The sequence below is a fragment of the Alexandromys fortis genome, unplaced genomic scaffold, assembly GCF_014885135.2.
Source record: "Alexandromys fortis isolate MF-2015 unplaced genomic scaffold, M_Fortis_MF-2015_v1.1 scaffold_81, whole genome shotgun sequence".
NCBI lineage: Eukaryota > Metazoa > Chordata > Mammalia > Rodentia > Cricetidae > Alexandromys > Alexandromys fortis.
Window position 1 is genome coordinate 4539883 of NW_026067960.1, and position 19288 is coordinate 4559170.

The 19288-nt window shown below is 43.6% G+C and overlaps 1 protein-coding gene across 2 annotated transcripts in view; it reads left to right on the plus strand.

Annotated features, from left to right (window-relative positions):
- The window catches only part of Rab22a (RAB22A, member RAS oncogene family), a 48002-nt gene that overhangs the window by 9127 nt on the left and 19587 nt on the right, over window positions 1–19288 (plus strand). The window contains exons 3-4 of one of the 2 annotated variants that reach the window (XM_050152943.1): window positions 18707–18754; window positions 18871–18952. In XM_050152943.1, coding sequence (XP_050008900.1) covers window positions 18707–18754; window positions 18871–18952 — 130 coding nt within the window. The remainder of the gene's footprint in view (window positions 1–18706; window positions 18755–18870; window positions 18953–19288) is intronic. The other variant, XM_050152944.1, reaches the window with a different exon arrangement.

Consider the following 19288-nt stretch of genomic DNA (forward strand, 5'->3'; position numbering starts at 1 on the left):
AATGCTTGGTCTGAATCTGCTTGGGTATAATTTAGGCTCCCTGCATTCTGTTTGCATATCTTAAACTTAACCTGTTGATAGGTATGTATTTCAAGCAAGCATCTTACAAGTTTCATTCAAGTAATTTTGCTCTTATATGCATTCTGCTAACTTGAACTTAGCCTTTATGGCTTCATGGAGTGCCCCCTTTTACTCCGAATGTTTAGACCTATAGTAGCTATGTAGTAGAGTTGCTACTAACCACATGTAAAATTAAGGTTTTCAATCATGCTGTCTGCATTTTAGTCCTTGTCAGGAATGCTGTGGTACTAGTTTAGACCCTTAATGTATGGTAGCTGTCAGTGTGGTTTGGTTTAAATTTGCCATCTTGCTGCCTTTTCCTGTGTCTACAATTCCATTTTATTTCCACTGCCATCTTGTCTGACTACCTCCTATACAATAATGAAGATGAAAACGGTTGTTGCCTAGGGTTACAGTCTCTGAATCACAGTTTGTGTTCAGACAATAGCATGGCTTTGCATGCTTTGTAGGTGCCTATAAGCACCTTCTATAGCTTTTGTGCTTTGTTTTCAAGGGACTGCAGTGAGCTTGTTGTGCAGTAGTGATCTTTTATAGATGTCGTTCATCTTTTCCGTTCTCCATCCTTGTGCCAATAGTACAAACCCTCTTTTTTCTTTTTAATCTTCATAAAAAGTTGCAATGTCCAGTGTTAGTTGAATGTTCTGTGATTCAAGAATGTCTTGGCTGCTTTGGGTCTGTTACATTTCCATATAAATGTTAGTAATCATATCATCTGTTTTTGCACACACCAACATGATGACCCTTACTGTGGTTTTTGACTAGCCTTCCATTGAATTTACAGATCCATTTAGAGAGAAATGACATGGTAATACTAAACGCTGTAGCTTATGAATATGTATTATCCTTCCGTTCTCTGGGCTTTTGTAGTCTCTCTCTGTTTTCTCTGTAGTGGATTTGCACATCTGTCATTAGAGTTATTTCAAGGGGGTTGATGTTTTTAATGCACTATTTTGCTGTGAAAGTGGTAGCTGATTCAAAGTTTATGGCTTCTTGTTGTTGTTGTTGTCTTCTTTGGTGTGGTGGGGTTTAGTGTGTAACCTTGAGCTTGGAAACATCTTACCTTAGCCTCCAAAGTGCTGTGAGAAAGGCATGTACACCCACACATAACAACATCTTGGGTTTTGAGCTTCTCTCCAATGACCTTCCTGAATTTGCTTATGAATTCACTTCCATATGGACATTTTTTGTGTTTTCTGTGCACATTTTTCTGCCATCTGGGAGTGGGGCTTTGTTACAGTAACTCCTAAGCCTTTGACTTGTTATTTCTGTTTTTGTTGGTTTCAGCGGATTTCCTTAACAGTGTCGATGAGAATGAGTAGTGACTGAGTACTCTGACAGCGCTGTGATGGTGCTGGGAAAGCGTTCACTGAGCTGCCATGCGATAGGTCGTTCACTAGAGGATTTTTCTGTGCACATCCTTACCACATTGTTCAAAGAAGATGTTGTTCGCTAGGATCTTATTAGTTTGGTAGTATTGACTTTGTGAACATGTTTTTCTATCTCTACGAGGCTGACCACATGATATGCAATATCTTGTTAGATTTTGTGGTTTGATTTGGCTTGATTCTTTTGATGCAGGGTTTCGTGTAACAGGCTATCCTGCAACTCATTTTGTAGACCAGGCTATCCTCGAACTCACAGAAATCCACCTGCCTCTGCCTCCCAAGTGCTGGGATTAAAGGCATGTGCCAACACTCTCCAGCTCTTTGTTGAATTTTTTTTTCTTTTTTTCATTTATTAAAGATTTCTGTCTCTTCCCCACCTCCGCCTCCCCTTTCCCTCCCCTTCCCCCAATCAAGTCCCCCTCCCTCGTCAGCCCAAAGAGCAATCAGGGTTCTCTGCCCTGTGGGAAGTCCAAGGACCACCCTCCTCCATCCAGGTCTCAAAGGTGAGCATCCAAACTGCCTAGGCTCCCACAAAGCCAATACGTGCAGTAGGATCAAAAACCCATTGCCATTGAGTAGTCCTCATTGTCCGCTATGTTCAGTGAGACCTGTTTTAACCCAGGCTTTTTCAGACCCAGGCCAGCTGGCCTTGGTGAGTTCCCAATAGAACATCCCCATTGTCTCAGTGTGTGGGTGCACCCCTCATGGTCCTGAGTTCCTTGCTCGTGCTTACTCTCCTTCTGCTCCTGATTTGGACCTTGAGATTTCAGTCCGATGCTCCAATGTGGGTCTCTGTCTCTGTCTCCTTTCATCGCCTGATGGAGGTTAATATTCAGGAGGATGCCTATTCTTTGTTGAATTTTTATAGGATGCATCCATGCAGTTTTTATATGTCACTGGTGTCTTAGTTGCTTTCCTTGCTCTAACACAGTGGTTCTCAACCTGTGGGTCACAACCCCTTTGACAAACATCTATCTCCAAAAATGTTTACATTATAATTCATAATAGTACTAGCAACAATTAATTTTATAGTTGAGGTCAGCACAGCATGACTATGTAGAGGGTCTCTGTATTAGGAGGCTGACGGCCACCACTGTTAACAGAATCCCTGTCAAGAAACATCTTAAGGGAGGAAGAGTTGGTTTCAGCTGTTTAAGTTGATATGGTCCGAGATGATGGAGGAGTCATAGCAGCAGCTTAGAACAGCTGATCACACTGCATCTACTACAGTCAGGAAGGAGAGAGCTAGTGGCCTTCTCACTTTCCCTTTTTCCCGTTTTCTTCAGTCTGGGACCCCTTCATGATTTTCCATCCTCAGGTAATCCAATCTAAAAGCTCCTCATAGCTACGCCCATAGGCTTGTGTCTGTCAAGTTGACAGTATTAACCATCACAAGCCCACCCCTGGACAACTTGATACCCAAGCATAGTACCTTTAAGCTATAACATTCCACCCTCTTCCCTTAGACTCATGGGCATCTCAGGTGCAGAGTGTATCCAGTCTAGCTTCTGGCGGTCTCGTAATCATTAATAGTCCCAACAATGCTAAGGGTCTAAGTTTCTTAAACTCAGGGCAATTTCTTAATTGAGAGCTCCTAAAAAAATAAAACCAAGTTACATAGTTCCAATATCCAGTGGCATAAAGTAAATAGTTATAATTCCAAAAGCTGGGAATGGGAGCATAGCAAGGAAGGGCCAGGTCAAAGCAAATCCAGACCAGCATTATAAACACCAAATTCTGAAGCCCATAACGGAATAATATCGACTCCAAAGGACTTGGTTAGCACCACTTCTACCAATCTGCTGCCTATAATACACATAGCCTCTCTATTTGGCCAACTCCACGCTGTAACCCGCACCTTTCCTCTGTGGATGGTCTGTTGTCTGTTAATATCTTAGGATCCATTGCAACTTTAGGCCTTACCTTCACAACTGACACTGTGACACATCTGGGCTTGGTGGCTTTCTGGAACTTTGGTAGAGGATTCCATGGTCCCCTTAGTCTTAAAACACGGACATCAAATATAGTCTTGCTTCCTTGAACTACACTTGCTTTAGTCTCTTGTCTACTGACCCTGGGGGACACTTCTTATTTTCTAGGAGAAAACCCCTTTTAGACATTCTTACTTTGGGCGTGTGTGTGTGTCTGTCTGTCTGTCCATATGTCTGTCTGAATGTCTGTCTGTATCTGTGTGTAGTCAAGGCTAGCCTCATCTTCAGCTGGCTCGGTACCTCCTTGTCAGCAACACTCTTTTCCTTACTGAACTTTGTGTTTTTCATGTCTCTGTTCTCACTCCCTGCCTGTCCCTCCCCCCCCCAATCTGAGTAAGAGCACCAAGAAGTCGTCATGCCACATCCTGAATGTTCCCTTGTCTTGAAATTAGTCCATTATTTTCAAATTCAGCCTCAATAAGATTCTCAGGACCCAACCAGAATATAGCCAAAATATATCTTTAATGGCCTTTAGCTCAGTTCCCAGTTGCTCTCTGAAACTTCATGAGCTAGCCTGTCACTGTTTGCATGACTGTCTGTACTCTGGTCTACTAGACACCCAGTAGGCTCTGCACAGCTTCTGTGGCACACAGCTGCAGACTCCCTTTCCTCCTGCTGATAGTCTCCAGAGCCTACAAATCACATTGTCAAATTTATCACAACAGCAAACCCATTACTCAGTACCTTTTTTATTCCTTTCTCTGTTGACATTACAGCATCCCTGACAAGAAACAGCATAGTGAGGAAGAGTTTATCTCATCTTGTCGTTTGAGGACCTGTAGTCTGTGATAGGGAAGTCACGGAGGCAGAGCCACAGTGCTGCTGCTGGGGCACTTCTACTTTGTGTTTGTCACCCCCATCAGCTAACCCTGTCTGCAAACTCGTCCCATCTTGTCTAGAGGCTTGTCTCCTAGGTATCCAGTTCCTTTTAAGCTGATTGTCCTAAGCATCACATTTGACTTCACTTGCCTGTCACTTGCTGGATTTGTGTGTATACAAGTGAGACTGTGATGTCATCTCCTTTTGGATCAAACACTTATCAGGTTTGTATCAAAGTTGTGATTATTCAGTAACCCTGCTTGCATGAAGCACTCCTAATTCCTCAAATTATTAGTAAAATTTGTCAGTGTTTCCATCTGAGCTTCAAGCACTGCTTGTGTAATAGAGTTAATTGAGGAGTGAATTACGTTCATAGTTCTAAGATTGTTCATATGCAAATTAATCTGTTACTTCTGGCTCTGGTTTTGGTAGATTGCATTCTTTAATGATTTTAACTCTTTTGGTTTTTTTCGAGACAGGGTTTTTCTGTAGTTTTGGAGCCTGTCCTGAAACTAGCTCTTGTAGACCAGGCTGGTCTCGAACTCACAGACATCTGCCTGTCTCTGCATCCCAAGTGCCGGGATTAAAAGTGTGCACCACCACCACCGCCAGGCAATATTCAGTCTTTTGTTCCATATTATGCTGGCTAATTTTATGTCAACTTGATCCAGGCTAGAGTCATCTGAGAGGAGAGAACCCCAGTTGAGAAAATGCCTCCATAAGATTGGGCTCTCGGCAGGCCTGTAGAACATTTTCGTAATTCGTGATTGATGGGGTGGGATGGTGGTCCAGATTCTATAAGAAACCAGGCTGAGTGAGCCATAAAGCAGCACCTCTGCATTATTTCCTGCCTCCAGGTTCCTGCCCTGTTTAAGAGTTTCTGCCTTGACTCTTTAGTGACAAACCTAATCCTTTCCTCTACAACTTGTTTTTGATTGGTGTTTCATTACATCAGTAATGACCCTAAGACACACACCTTACAAGTTAAACCTTAACTAGCAAGGCTTTTCTTTTTAATTTATTTTTATTACTGGGGGAGGGAGCCAGGTATGTATATATGACTGTAGGCTCTGCAGAGGCCAGAGGTGTCAGATCCCTATGAGCTGCCTGCCATGGATACTGGGAACTAAACTAATGTCCTCTGCAAGAGCATTATGCCATCTCTCTTCCAGCTCAGTAAATTTTTGTATTTTGTTATCTTATTGCCATTCAGTTCTAAGTATTTTCTGATTTATTATTGGCTTTATCTTTGATACAAGTGTCATTTAAATATGTGGTTCTCAATCTCAGACATAGAAATAACTTAATTTTTTATCGGATTACTGACAAAATTCTTGTAAAACAGGAGAACATATTTTCCATAACTCATCCTTTGGATCCAGTGTGATCTGCAGTCTCTCTCCCATCATGTGGTCCATCTCAGCAAGCATTCTGGGTTTCTTGGCAAAGCTTCTGTGCTCTTAGCTGCTGGGGCGTGGCCTGTGATTAGAATTTGTTTGTTTTCTTTTTCTTTCACATTCATCTTCTCTGTTTTCCTTTGTTGGCATTTTAACAGAGAGAATGGGTTAAAACCTGTTGTTGTGAATTTGTCAATTTGTCTCTCATTCTGTGAGCTTTTATCATTTTCCATTTAATAGCACTTGAGTCAATGTTGTTCCCATTGAGTCTTTTGTCCCTGAATATGTACGCCCCCCCCCCCATATCTTAAGCATTTTCTCTGTACTGGTTCATAGGTTTTGTTTGTTTGTTTTAGAGAGAGAGAGAGAGAGAGAGAGAGAGAGAGAGAGAGAGAGAGAGAGAGAGACTATAGATCGTGTAGATGCCCACTGAGACTAGATGAGAAGCCCTGGAACTGGAGTCACAGGTGGTTGTAAGCTGAGTGCTATGGGTGCTGGGCACTGAACTTGGGTCCTCTACAAGAGCAGTATGGGCACTTCACCACTGAGCCATATCTCCAGCCCTTTTTTACAGTTTGTAATGTAAAGAATGCTGGAAATCTTTTTGATTATTTTCTTAATATTTGATGGGTCTTTTAGCTGTTGTAAATGAAAATGGTTTGTTTGTTTTTTCATTTTTGTGTACAATGTTGTTGGTTTTTATGGATTGGCCTTATCAGCATGTACTCCTGGTAGCCCCATTTATTCTCAAAAGTGTGCTGTAGGCTTTTGGGATCCTTGGAGCACATAGTTATGATTTCAGAGTGGGGTTGTTTTACTCTTTGGTTAGTTTGGGTGGTGGTTTAGTTTGATGATTTGGTTAGGTGTTTTTTATTGTTGTTTCCTCATGCCTTGTTCCCCAGGACTTTTAGCTGGAAACAGTGGTGAGAGCTGACATGTTTGCCTTTCCTCAGCCCTGATACTGTGCTGTTGGGTGTTTTCTGTAGTACGCAGGGTGACTTTGAGTTACGAAGAGAAGGAAGTCTCTTTGTATTTCTAGTTAAATAAGCATTTTTGTTAAGAATAACTCTTGAGTTTTGTCTTGATATTTTATGTTCTTAGATGATAATTCTTTTGTCCTTTCTGTGGTGTATTACTGTATTTATATATTGTATGGAACAGTTATCCCAAGCTTTTGGTACATCATGTTTTCTGTAGGTTAGTTCGCTGTGGCTGGGCTCAGAGTCTGTTCTGGTTCAGTGACACATCAGCCAGGGCTAAAGGATGCTCGATGACATGGCTGTGGCTGGAGGCCCTTGTGTATCTTCCTTGTTCTCTGCCAGGTAAGCCTGCCCCAAGCTCTTAGAGTGGTGCCCTCACACAGCATAGAAGAAGGAGGGGGTAGTGTAAGATCTGTAGTGTCTTCTCCAGCCTCTTGAGAGGCATCGGCAATGGCATCTGTTAAGAACACAGTTTTACACACTTTAGGACTGTCTCCCATGGTGCAGAAAAGAGGCGTGTCTTAGAATCTTCATAAACCGAATTTCTTATAATATAGCCCCTGTCTATCTTTGTACAATGACATCAGACAAATCAAGATTAAGAAACATTGATATGACAGCTTGTTGGTCATCTCACGGCTGACAGGTGGAAGAGATGCTGAAACGTTGACTAGGCTGAGGAGAGGAGTCGTGCTGAAATGCGTGGCTTTGAACTGGGATTTTTTCCAGAAAGACAACATCAGAACCATTGTCAGAATTCTAATGGGGTCTGAGGACTAGCTGCAGATTCTACAGGAAAGTGCTCTGGTTTGTAGGAGTCATACTAGCCTTCAGGGTGATGCAATGTACCGTGAAGGGATAAATACATGCAGCTTCTTCAACTGGAAAATAAATTGTTTTTAATTGCACTTAGCATCTATTTCTGTAGGTTCAAATTGTTTTATTTTGTTGTTTAAAATGGTTGTTTCACTGTGAAGTGTTCCCACACTCTGTCTCAGTGTCATTAAAAGACAACCAACTACTTGATGTATTAAATGAGAGTAGTGGGTATAATGCAGTGTGGAGCACAGTGGGGAGGTGGGGGCTGTGGTGGGACACAGTGGGGAGGCGGGGGGCTGTGGTGGGATACAATGAGGAAGTAGTGAGGGTGGACCATAGTGGAACACAGTGGTCGGGGGCAGTAGTGAGGTGAAGATTACTGCATAGTGAGAGACTCTGACCCTTTACTACAGGAAAAGCCATTGAGTTGTCACCTGCTCAGCACAGACCAGCATCCCACTCCATCTGCAGGAGTTCATCAGCCTGCTCATTGAGACCTGCTATGGCCAATGTGACTTTACTTACCTCTCAATGAGTAGTTACCTACTTAAACTATCTCATGGAAACTTTATTCACATCAGGAAGAAAAGAAATAACTTTTATATTCCTTCTTGTAAAATGGAATTTTCCTCTGATGGCTGACCCTTACTTATTTTATAGACCAGCTAGCATTTAATGTAGGGCTATTGTGCACAGGCTTTCCTGATCATGATCTGCTGTAGTCTGCATTGCATCCTCACTCCCTTCAGCCTTCCCCCAGGACATGTTTCATTTGCCTTTTAGCCCTGAGCCTGAGTATTGAACCCAGGGCCTCACCTATTCTAAGTAAGTATTACGCAATAGGTTATATCTGCTATTCCCAGAGTCTTGTATTTTTATTTTGAGACAATTTCACAAGTTGCCCAGGTTAACCTTAATGACTCTGTAGCTCAGGCTGGCTTTTAACTTATGATTCTCCCAAGTAAATCCCAAGAGAAATGAGCAGTCCTGTGCTAGCATGCTGTCTTCTTCCTCACTGTTCTATTGCTGTGAAGAGACACCATGACCAAGGCAACGCTGTAAAAAGAAAGCATTTAACTGGGGCTTTTCAGTTTTATAGTGTTAGCATGATCATCATAGTGGTAGGCAGATAGGCATGGTGCTGGAACAGTAGTGTGGGCTTTTGAAACTTCCTAACCCACCTCCTGTGACCACATCTCTCTCCTCCAACAAGGTCACTCCTCCTAACCTTTCCCAAACAGTTCTACTAACTGTAGACCAAGCATTCAAACATATGAGCCTATGGGGCCATTCTCATTCAAACTACTACACAGACCTTTTTTTTTTCCTTTGAAAGGCAGATTCTCATACTGTAGCCTAGAACTATATATGTAGTCCATACTTGTGTCAAATTCATGATGAGCCTTCGTCTAGCTCCATCCTCAAGTACTGTGACTGCAGGCATGAGCCACCACTTACACCTTTATTTACATAGAAGATTACCTGTAGGGTTGGGGTTACAGCTCAGTAGCAAAAATACTTTTCTAGAACACCTAAGGCCTGTGATTGTACCCATGCACGTGTGTGCCCGCATGAGCACACACGTCTGTGAGTCACATCTAAACTTCGTCTCCTTTTTTGTTGATTTTGATTAAACTTAAGTACATAGTTGATTAACCAAAGACTAATACATAATATATTCTGTGTAACACACAGGAATACTCTTTAACCAAACTTCATCACCCTTCTCCAATGTTTAATTGTAAATACAACTGTCAAACAATCCTGAACATCTTTGTTTTTGCTTTTGAGACAGGATCTCTCATTGGCATTTGAGGCTTCCTGATTATAGGCGAGGCAGGCTCCCATGTATGCCAGAGATTCCCCCAGCACTCTTTTATGTGGATGGGGTTTGGCGGGACAGATTCTGTATTTGTATGGCAAAACCCTTACTGACTGAATAGCTATCTTACCAGCCCTGATCGTGACCCATGTTATTGTTGCTGTTGGTAAGAGACTCTCAGAGCACACACACGTGGAAGTCAGAGGACAGCTTCCTAGAACGGTTCTTTCTTTCCATCTTTGCCACCTTTATCTGCATCTGGATATTGAACTCAGATTGCAAGCTCATGTTGAAATCACCTCTACTCACTGAGCCATCTTGCTGACCCCAGACCTGAGAATTTTTGATACTTATGATCCAAAGACACACTGCTTCAAAGTTAACACTGTTTGGGAAGGCACTCCCTGTGCCTTCTACTTTAAATAGTTTGAGCTGCAGCTTCTTCACTGGGCAAGCTGGAGAAAGCATACCATTTATGTTTTTGTTTTTGTTTTTGTTTTTCTGCAGTGTTTGACTTTTCAGAAGACTGTTCCTTCTGCCCTGTGATACCTCTTGGCTTCTTTCACCTTGTAAGCCTAATTCTGTTCTGGGTACTTCAGATGTATGTTGTTTTGATGTTTAGGGGTACTTTTATTCTTTTTTTGTTTTTGTTTTGACAGTGAGTTCTACCATGTAGCACACACTGATCTGAAACTGTTTATGTAGCCTGGGCTGACTTTAAACTCATATTTCTCCTGCCTGCCCTGGCCTTGAGTGCTATAGTTGCAGACATGTGCTACCATGCTTCTGGACTTGTGTTTAAATGGCAGTGCCTTAGCAAGAGAAAGATTGTGATACATAAGGATATTAAGGAGATGTTCATGGCCGGGTCATGTTGCCAGCTACAGTTATTTCATTTAATTGCATTGTGCTACTTAATCAAGACATTAATGTGAGTAGGAGGATGTTGATTTAAGACAAGTTTGAGATTCGCTAAAATTAATTGTAGGTTTGTCCTTCAAGCCCCATGTTTTATTTGGGCCTATTAGTTCCTGAAGTATAGTGGCTAACCCTGTGTGAGTTTTGCCAGCATTGATGAGCTCCACCACCCTGGAGCTGTTTCCCTCCATCCTGTGGAGGGTTGGTTAGAGTGTGGGTTGTTCTTCCTTGCAAATCTCTGAGAGGTGCTTTGCTGAATGCACATTCCAGTTTTAGGCTCTGTATTCCCTTCAGAGTTTGCCTTTATGCTTTTAGCCGATGCCTTGTAAGGAGTGATTTAGCTCCCGTGGACTCCATCCTCACGGCCTGTAGTGCTCCCCCTCCTCACTTTGGAGGAGTGTCTGTCCCAGATGTGTACTCCAGCTTGTGTACTCTGGCTTAAGCAGTGCCCTATTTGCTGCTTCAAGTACTTTGTAATACACTGTTCAATTGAACCCTGGTACCTGTGTTTCTGTTGAACAACCCACCCCTACCTATGATGTCTGTAATGTGTACTACCTGTAATGTGTGTCTTTAGTCTCCAGCTGCTTCAGAGGCCTGCTGTTTATCTGTCTGTCCCGTTTACCATGATATGCAAAGTACATAATATCCCTTGGGTTCACCAAGATTCTTGGACTTGAAATTTGACTTTTACTGCAAATTTATACATCTGGATCCACCGGGAAGTGAACTGGCTTGAGCTTCTGAAACCTCAAAGCCCACCCCCTAGTGGCACACTTCCTCCAACAAAGCCACACCTACTCCAACAAGGCCACACCTCCTAATAGTGCCACTCCCTGTGGACCAAGCATTGGAACACATTAGTCTATGGGGGCTATTCCTATTCAGACCACCACACTTTTGTGTCACACATATAGGACACAGCACATATGTGGAGGTCAGAGGACCACACCCAGCTTCCAATCCCTTAATCTTAAGGGTTGATGTTGGCTGAAGATGCATTTTTTGAAGCTTCTTCCTGTTGGAGACTCTCTTCTTTAGGTGTGGAAATTCAACCTGTCTGATCTAATGGGCATGAAGAATGTTAAAGCTTGGAGACTGGAGGGTCATCATTTGATTGGCATCTAGATGACAGGATATCATTAGTCAGGATATCAGAGTGCACACATAAGCATTGCTAGGCCTGATTGTAAGAGTAGCACCAGAAACACATACTATGTGCTTTTGCATGTGGGATCCAGAGATTAACACAGAAAGGCTCCTTCAGTTTCTTCCTGCCTTATCTTGTGAAACAAAGTCTCTCTTGGAACGTGAAGCTCACCAATTTGGTTAGATTGGCTAGCCAGTGTGCCCTAGGGATTCACCTGACTCTCTCTTCTTAGTGCTGGGACTGAGGACACACCCTACCACATACAGCTTTTACATGAGTGCTGTGCATTCAAATTCAGTTTCTCATGCTTGTTTAGTAAGCACTCTACCTACTGAACCTTCTATCTATTGCCAGCAGGACTGTTTTATACCATGAAATGCTTACAATTGGGATTCAGTTGCTAGATCGCTCTTCTAGTCTTTCCATCTTCCTGACATATGTGGGGGTGTCTGTGGAGGCCAGGAAAAGGTGTCTGATCCCCTGAAGGTAAAGATACATATGGCTGTGAGCCATTTGTTAGGAGTGTTGGGAATTGGGGTGCTCTGGAAGAGCAAGAAATGGCCTAAATAGCTGAGCATTTCTCCAGCGACCCCCCCCACACACACACACTAGTTTTCTTATCAGCCCAGCTCCAACTGTCTAGGAATGATGTTACCCACAGTGGGATGGGCCCTCCTACATCAATCATCAGTCAAGACAGTCTTTCACAGCCTTATCATTTTAGATTACTCTGGGCCATGTCAAGCTTATAATCAAGGCTAACCAGAGCAATACCTCAATAAATTACAGTTTTGTAAACCCCCATTGTGTTAGTCATCATCTGTCACTAGAACAAAATAGCTGAGGTAATTATTTAAAAAAAAAAAAAAGAATGCTTATTTTGACTTTAGGTTTTGGAGGCTGCACTGGCTGGTCAGTTGACCCTGTTGTGTTTCTGCTCAATGCTGTGCTGAGGCAGACCAGCAGGGTGGGTGAGTGTAGTGAGTAGGCTCCGTGTCCTCATGCTGAGAAGCAAAGCAAGAGGAGACTAGAATTCTCAGTCTCTTTGGAGAGCATACCCCCAAGACTAAGGTCCTCCTTAGGCCCCACCTGTCGGAGGTCCATTGCACATCTCAGTAAGATCACCTGGGTACCAACGCCTTAAATACCTGAACTGTGGGGAAACACATATGAAGTCATTTCTCGTTTTCACATGAGATAGTTGAAGTAAAGAAAGGTGAGTTGACTAATCTTGTGGCACATACTATCAAACCTGATCAGCCACGCTGGAAAACTCCCTCGAAGGTCTGGCTTCTCATCCAATGCATATTGTCTATCTTCTTCAGTCTTGCCTGATGGCTCCACTTCTAGGACTCTGTCCTACAGATAGCACCTGTAAATTTCAAACTACAGTTAACACCCGTGACACTGTTCACTGGGGCTGTTCTGATCGTATTAAGTACAGTGATGCAACTTGAATACACATATTCATAATCTATTGGGTGAGGTGGGTGCAGTGTAGAAGGGAAAAAAGATCAGCCTGAAGTATTACTATCAGTGTTTCAAAAATAAGGAGGGTTTGGTAGAGACTATCTTATACTCCTATAAACCTGCAGTACTTCTGAGGAAGCTGATCAAGTTGAGTTTCCAGGAGAGGATGCAGCTGGCCTGAGAAGCAGTAGGAGGAGTTTGTACATAGGAGGTACTGAAGCATATCAGTATTCTATCAGAAACCTGAGCACCACAATTACAATTTGGAAATTGCTGAAATATTTCATCGCATATGTGCCTAAGCACATGAAAACCTGCCTCAGACTTACTGAGACTGCTCCTGTCCTCACCCCAGTCAAAGCCCTGTGACTTTTGGATATCAGTCTCCAACTACCCCTTCTTCCTATTAAGCTTGCCCATCTTTGTCCAGGATCATTGCAAAGGCCTCTTAGTCTTCCTTCCCTTGTTCTCCTTCTGTCCTGTATGTATTCTTTAAAAAATAAACTATGTGTATATGTTTGTGCTTACCTGAGTTTATATGTATCATATGTGCAAACCTAGTGGAGTTCAGGAGATCCCTTGGAACTAGACTTAGAGATGGTTTGGGAACTACCATGGAGGTGCTAGTAGCTGAACCCTGGTCCTCTGGAAGAGCAGCCAGTACTCCTACCTTCTGAGCCATCTCCCCAGCCCTAGCAACTATATCTCAAGCTCACTTGTGTCTCCGCCCTGTGAGATCCGTCACCCACACCATGGTCCACTCTAAGGACATTAGCTAGCACTGCTCTTTTGTCATGTGACCAATCCTAGCTCTCATTTTCTAAGCAGTGCATGCAGCTGAGTTCAGATCATACACACAGATAAACAATAAGTGAAGTTCATCTACGAAACCTGCAAGTACTTGATTTTACCAACACCATGCTTAGGCATAGCTTGGTTTCAGAAGAGGGAGTAGTTTGTTAGTATGTGCCCTCATCAGTAGTACAGAGTGCGACCACGGCAGAAAGATACCTCTGTAGAGGGGCACTAGCTCACAGAATGCCCTCATCCCCAGTGCCTTCCTGCCCAGAGCCTTCTCTGTGGCCTCCTAACACGGAACCCACCCCACCCTGTCTAGCCCAGCTCAGGCAGGGCTGCTGCTGTGTTCTTAGTGCTCTACTTTGGCCCAAGTTTGCTCTCTATGATATGAACTTGCTCTTTCCACTATCTACACTGTCCCTCCTTGACTTCCAGGAACAACTTCCCTTACTCTTCAGAAAGTCTGCATGTGTTCGTCTCCCCCAGCTGTTGTGACCAATCACTGCAGCACCTTGAAGAACACAGGTGTTTTCACCTCTAGTCCAGGAGATCAGAGGTCCCAAATCAGCTTTCCCTAACTCTAAGCTCAGGGTGTCGGCCATGCTGCTTCCTTCTAGGTTCTGAGGGGAGAGCCTGTTGTCTTGCCTATTACAGTTTCTAGTGACTACGATGCCTTGTTGCCTCCTCTGCCATCTTCAAGGCCCATCACTGTATTCTCTCCTTCCATCTTCACATCACCTTCTCTGGCCCTGGCCCTTCATGGTTGCTCTTGTAGAGAGCCTTGGTGTGAATATCTCAAGAACAGCTGTCTTGTACATTTCTGTCCCTGGGACCAGCCCTCTCAATTGGGTTTCTCAGAGGCAGTGATGTGGTTACCCCTTTTGCCTACCAGTTAGTGTTTGTACAAGACTTTGGAAGCCCAGGTGTTGGAAAAGACATCTGGGATCCTACTGGCTGCCCTTGGATCCCAGCAGTCCCATTTATGGCTCTGTCCTGAGCAGTGATGATGAAGGCTCACAATCCAAAAGCTCACAGTCCAGCTAAATAGGTTTACACATGAACAGATAGGAAGAGGATATGACAGCAGTCAACTCTTAGCTGAAGCAGCTAGTTTTGTTGTTATTGTTGATTTTTTTGTTTATGATGTGAAAGGGTTATAAGTTATTCTTAAAGTTATAGGAAAGGAGAAGCAAAACTCTTTCGATATTTTTCTGTTTAAATAAATATTTTCTTAGATTTTCAATATTTATTTTGAATATGTGACCAAGGTAGAGAATATAAAGAGCTTGTGTGGATTTAACATGACCCTAGAGAACAACCTTTTGTGTGCCTGCTGATGTGAATGGGTGGCAGCGATAGTGTGGCCAGCTAGTCTTTATGCATGGCTAGGCTCAGATGATGAGTAAAGGGAAATGGTGAGAGGTCTATCACTGGAGGATGTATGTACATTCACGGAACTTGTGGATACTCCCTTCCCATCTTAGTCTCCCAGATTATAAGCATGCACCACCATGCCCAGGCAACAACATCTAGGCTTTAAAGACTTTACCCTAGACAGATGTTCTCTCTGTTCAGCAAATTCTCAGAGCCCCAAACGGTCTTTGCACTGCCCTACACCTTCCCAAGACCTTTGCTGTCTCTGTTAGAGGACCTATAAGGGTCATCTGTGTTTGTCTCTTCACGTCCATTTTGGTTTGTGCCTGGCAGTGTGTCATCGGCACATTTAACCTTGAGATCCAAGTTATGGCCTTTTGTTCATTTAAAGATGTACTGAGTTGTTCATCTTCAGAATGCACAGTGGGGGGTGACTGCACCTCAGGAGCCCAGAAAGGTCTCAAGGGAGGCAGTCTGCGATGATGTCATTGCACAGCAGTATTCCAGGAGAGCTAAACAAGTTGCTGAAGTTAAAGAAGAGACGATTTTAAAACACCTTGTAGCAAGTATTTTCATTGGGAACTCGTACTCTGACCAAAGATCGTGACTGCTTGATGTGCGTGAGAGTCATATTTTTAGAATGTCATGAAAAATGGAGAAGCATATGAAAGGCGTTCTAGCTTTAGGAAATAATGCTAGTAGGGATTTTAGATTAAAGAGGTAATAAGATCTGCCTAGGCAGACTGAAGAGAGACAGTTTAGTAGTGAAAAATAAGGTTCTCAGACAAGTAAATGGCAGGCTGGGAAATAGAAATGTATCCTTTGAATGGCAGGGAGCCAGTGCCTGTTTTTCAAATGCAAGACACTGAAGCTGTCATACCCTCTGGATCATTTAACTTGAACATTAAAGGAGTGATCCTAGAGTTGAAGTAATGGTGGCAGATAATTGGAGTAAAGTCACCCCAAGATTAGGGGTCCAATATATGAATTTATTTCAGGGGCCAAGGTTTGGATGTAGATTAAATATAAAATGAAGAGCCAGACAACTCTACTACAAAATTGGATGCAAGTTAATAAAAGACAGGTATAATCACATGGTGTTAAAGGAAGGTTTGGTGTCTGTGACTGACAACTTAGAAGTTGGGACCAATGTGGGGTTAGACACTTGTGTTCTGTGATAATGTGCGTCTGTTGTTAGTTCAATTTTGAAAAGTGCTGTCCTCAGTAGACAGCACTATAGCTTTGGCAGGAAATTATGGTTGAGTCTGGTAGACAACCTCTGTCCTAGTGCTAGCCAGAACCTAGCAAGGACTACTGAGAGAAGCAGCAGGTAGTGTTACTCCCAAGTCTGACTCTGATCTGTAGTACTGCTACTACAGGAGGAAACCAAACCTGTGTATCAGGGATGAAGTGATTTGAGGTCAATCAGTATTTCACTCTCTTACAGTGAACAGGTATGCGATGCTTGGTGCTATAAAGTAGAGAGACCATGATGGAGCTCAAGGGAGGAGAGGTGAGAGAGTGACAGACTGGGACTAGGAGGTTGGAAGAGGCTCCTGGTTCAACCCATGAGAGAGCAACAGACAAACCCCATACGGTACTATGACTTCTTCCTAATGAACTGCAAAGGCCACTGTAGTGGGGGAGCAGAATGAGTGTCTGCAGCAATCGCAGGTTTTGCTTGACCCCTGCAGCTAGTACAGGAGTTGAGGCTGGTAACTGAGCACAAGGCAGGTAGGACCCTCAACAAGGCACTCCTGCCCTGCTGCACCACTTCCTTCTGCTGCATTCTGGCCAAGCTAGAGCAGAGCCTTATCTGCCTCTACGTATGAGTGACACTTGTTCTTTATGCTGTAATGGTGTGTGTGTGTGTGTGTGTGTGTGTGTGTGTGTGTGTAATGGACTGCCAAGTAGTCTGTGGGCAACCACAGTAATTGTTGGCTAAGTTCCAGGACAGCAAAGAAAAGCTGCAGACAGTGTCCTGCTACAGAGGAAGAGCTGTGGGTAGCCTGGGAGGATGTACAGTGAGAGCTGTGTGGGTGCTGGGGCTTCTTTTTAGTCACTGCAGACCTCATTACTGTGTTTGTGTTCTCTTACTCATGGAAGCCTGTTTTCATTAAAGGAAACTGGTTGGAGGCAGGCTGGACTTGGCATGAGTTCTGAGCTTAAGGAAACAACTTTTGATCCCTGCATCTTCCTTCCTCAGCTTTCTGTCCACCAGGAGTACAGCCTGGCCTCTCTGTCCTCCAGTCACCGTCTGTCTGCTCCACTTGATGTCATGCTCATGTAACACCACAGTGCAGTTGATGAGAACTGAGTGGCAATCTTTGAGGACATGTTGGAGAGTTTTGACTGAACATTTCCTGAGCTGCCTCTGACCAATAACACCTGTATAGACCTGTCTTCTCTCTTCGTCTTCTCCAATACTGTGGCTTCTGACTGCCAGATCTTTCCGAAGTGAGGAATCCTGTTGCACACCCTGATTTAGTCAAAGTGACTCTCCAAAAGCTCCTTACACTTGAACTTTATAAAGAACCTTTACCACAAAGCTTTTCCCTGGGGCTCCATGGAGCAGATGGCACCCACAGTAGCCAGGTCTTGCTTCTCACTCTCCATCCCTAACAGCCATTTGGGAGGCTGCCTGCTGGGCCATGAATTTACATAAGTGTTTCTAAGAATTCTGATTCTTGAGGAGCTCAGTATTCTTCCAGAAGTCCTCTTAATGCACTCTCTTGAAGATCACCTCTGATTAAGGCTCTCTCGCATGTCTGAGAATGTCTACCCATTGAGTTCATTGTCTAGATTGCAGTGATTGGGGTGTAGTTTAAGAGTACAACTCGGGCTTGGCATGCTGACTCATACCTAAATCTCAACTCTCAGAAACTAAGGCAGGATTGTGATTTCAAGGCTAGCCTAGGCTACAAAGGGAAACAAACACACCTTTTAAAAATACACAACTTGGTTGTTTACCCCAAAGGGCCATTTCTGAGTCCTTTGAAGCAAAGTGGAAAGACAAGAATCTCCACAGAAGACAGAAAGCAACACCGGAGCCAGGCCTGCACCCCAGAACTTGAGAGAGGCAGGTTTGTGCTGTGGCCTTGGGGCTTCTCAGAAACACACAGGCACCTGGTAGTTTCACAGTCCTTCAAAATGCCTAAGGCCCCCAAATAGCAGAAACGGAGTGTAACCGGTTGGGAAATGTCTGTCCCATGGCAGACGCTGAGCATCAGGTGAGAAGTTTATGTTCCAGAAGCAGTGATCATCCAGTACAGAGGTCACTGTCACCTTGATTCAGCTGTCCCAGAAGCCATCCTTGTCCTCTTTTGTTTTGGCATCATAATTCTATGAACTCCAGTGTTACCCTGGTTCTTACTTGGCTATTTATGTGGCACGTGGTTTGAGAACTGGAAGAGAAACTCAAAATGGTCTGAGTTGCTTTGACTAGTGCACAGGTTCCTGAGCATGGTGGTCTTTAGACTGCTTTCTCGTGGGGCCAGTGAAATGGTTCAGCAGGTAAGAGTGCGTGGGTACACAGTGATAAAATAAGCCTTATTTTAAAGAAAGCTTTCCTGTGACACCCACCTGTGTGAGTGACAGCGCCGTGAGTTTTACAAGGGAAGCTTACTGGATCTCAGTTCTTTGATGTGGAACTCAGGCTTCCTCTTCTGTCAGGCAGATGTGCCTAATACTTTATTTTGACAGAAGCTGCAGCCAGCGTCTGACCATCCCTGAATACTCCAGAGAGACCTGGTGAGGATGTAGTGGGGAACTGGGAGTCTGAGTGCAAATCTAAGTGATGATTCCAATTGGGGCTGGACACGGGTGTTAAATGACTGTGTTCTGATCATTTAGGTCTCTCTTTATAGGGCATCTTTTATGACCAAGACTGTCCAGTACCAAAATGAGCTACATAAATTCCTAATCTGGGATACAGCTGGACAAGAACGAGTAAGTCACTCTTTAATTTACTATGTTTTTCTGAGGCCCAAACCAAATTACAGCTCCAACTAAACTGTCAGCATCCCTGTCGTCCACCATTCCTCACTTCTGTGCACCAGAGACGCATTTGCTTCCATCTGCGTGGGCCAGCCTTTTTCTTTTCAATTAGAGCCACAAAGTCCACTGATGGAGAAAGTGATAATGGGCACTGAGGGCGTTTTTATACTTTTTAGTGTCTTAAAGTAAATGCTGACTAACAGGCCTGATAAAGTTCCTTGAGCAGAGTATGTGATTTGGGGCTCTGTCCTCTAGTAAAGATGTAAAAGAATTAGTGGTAGAAAGGGA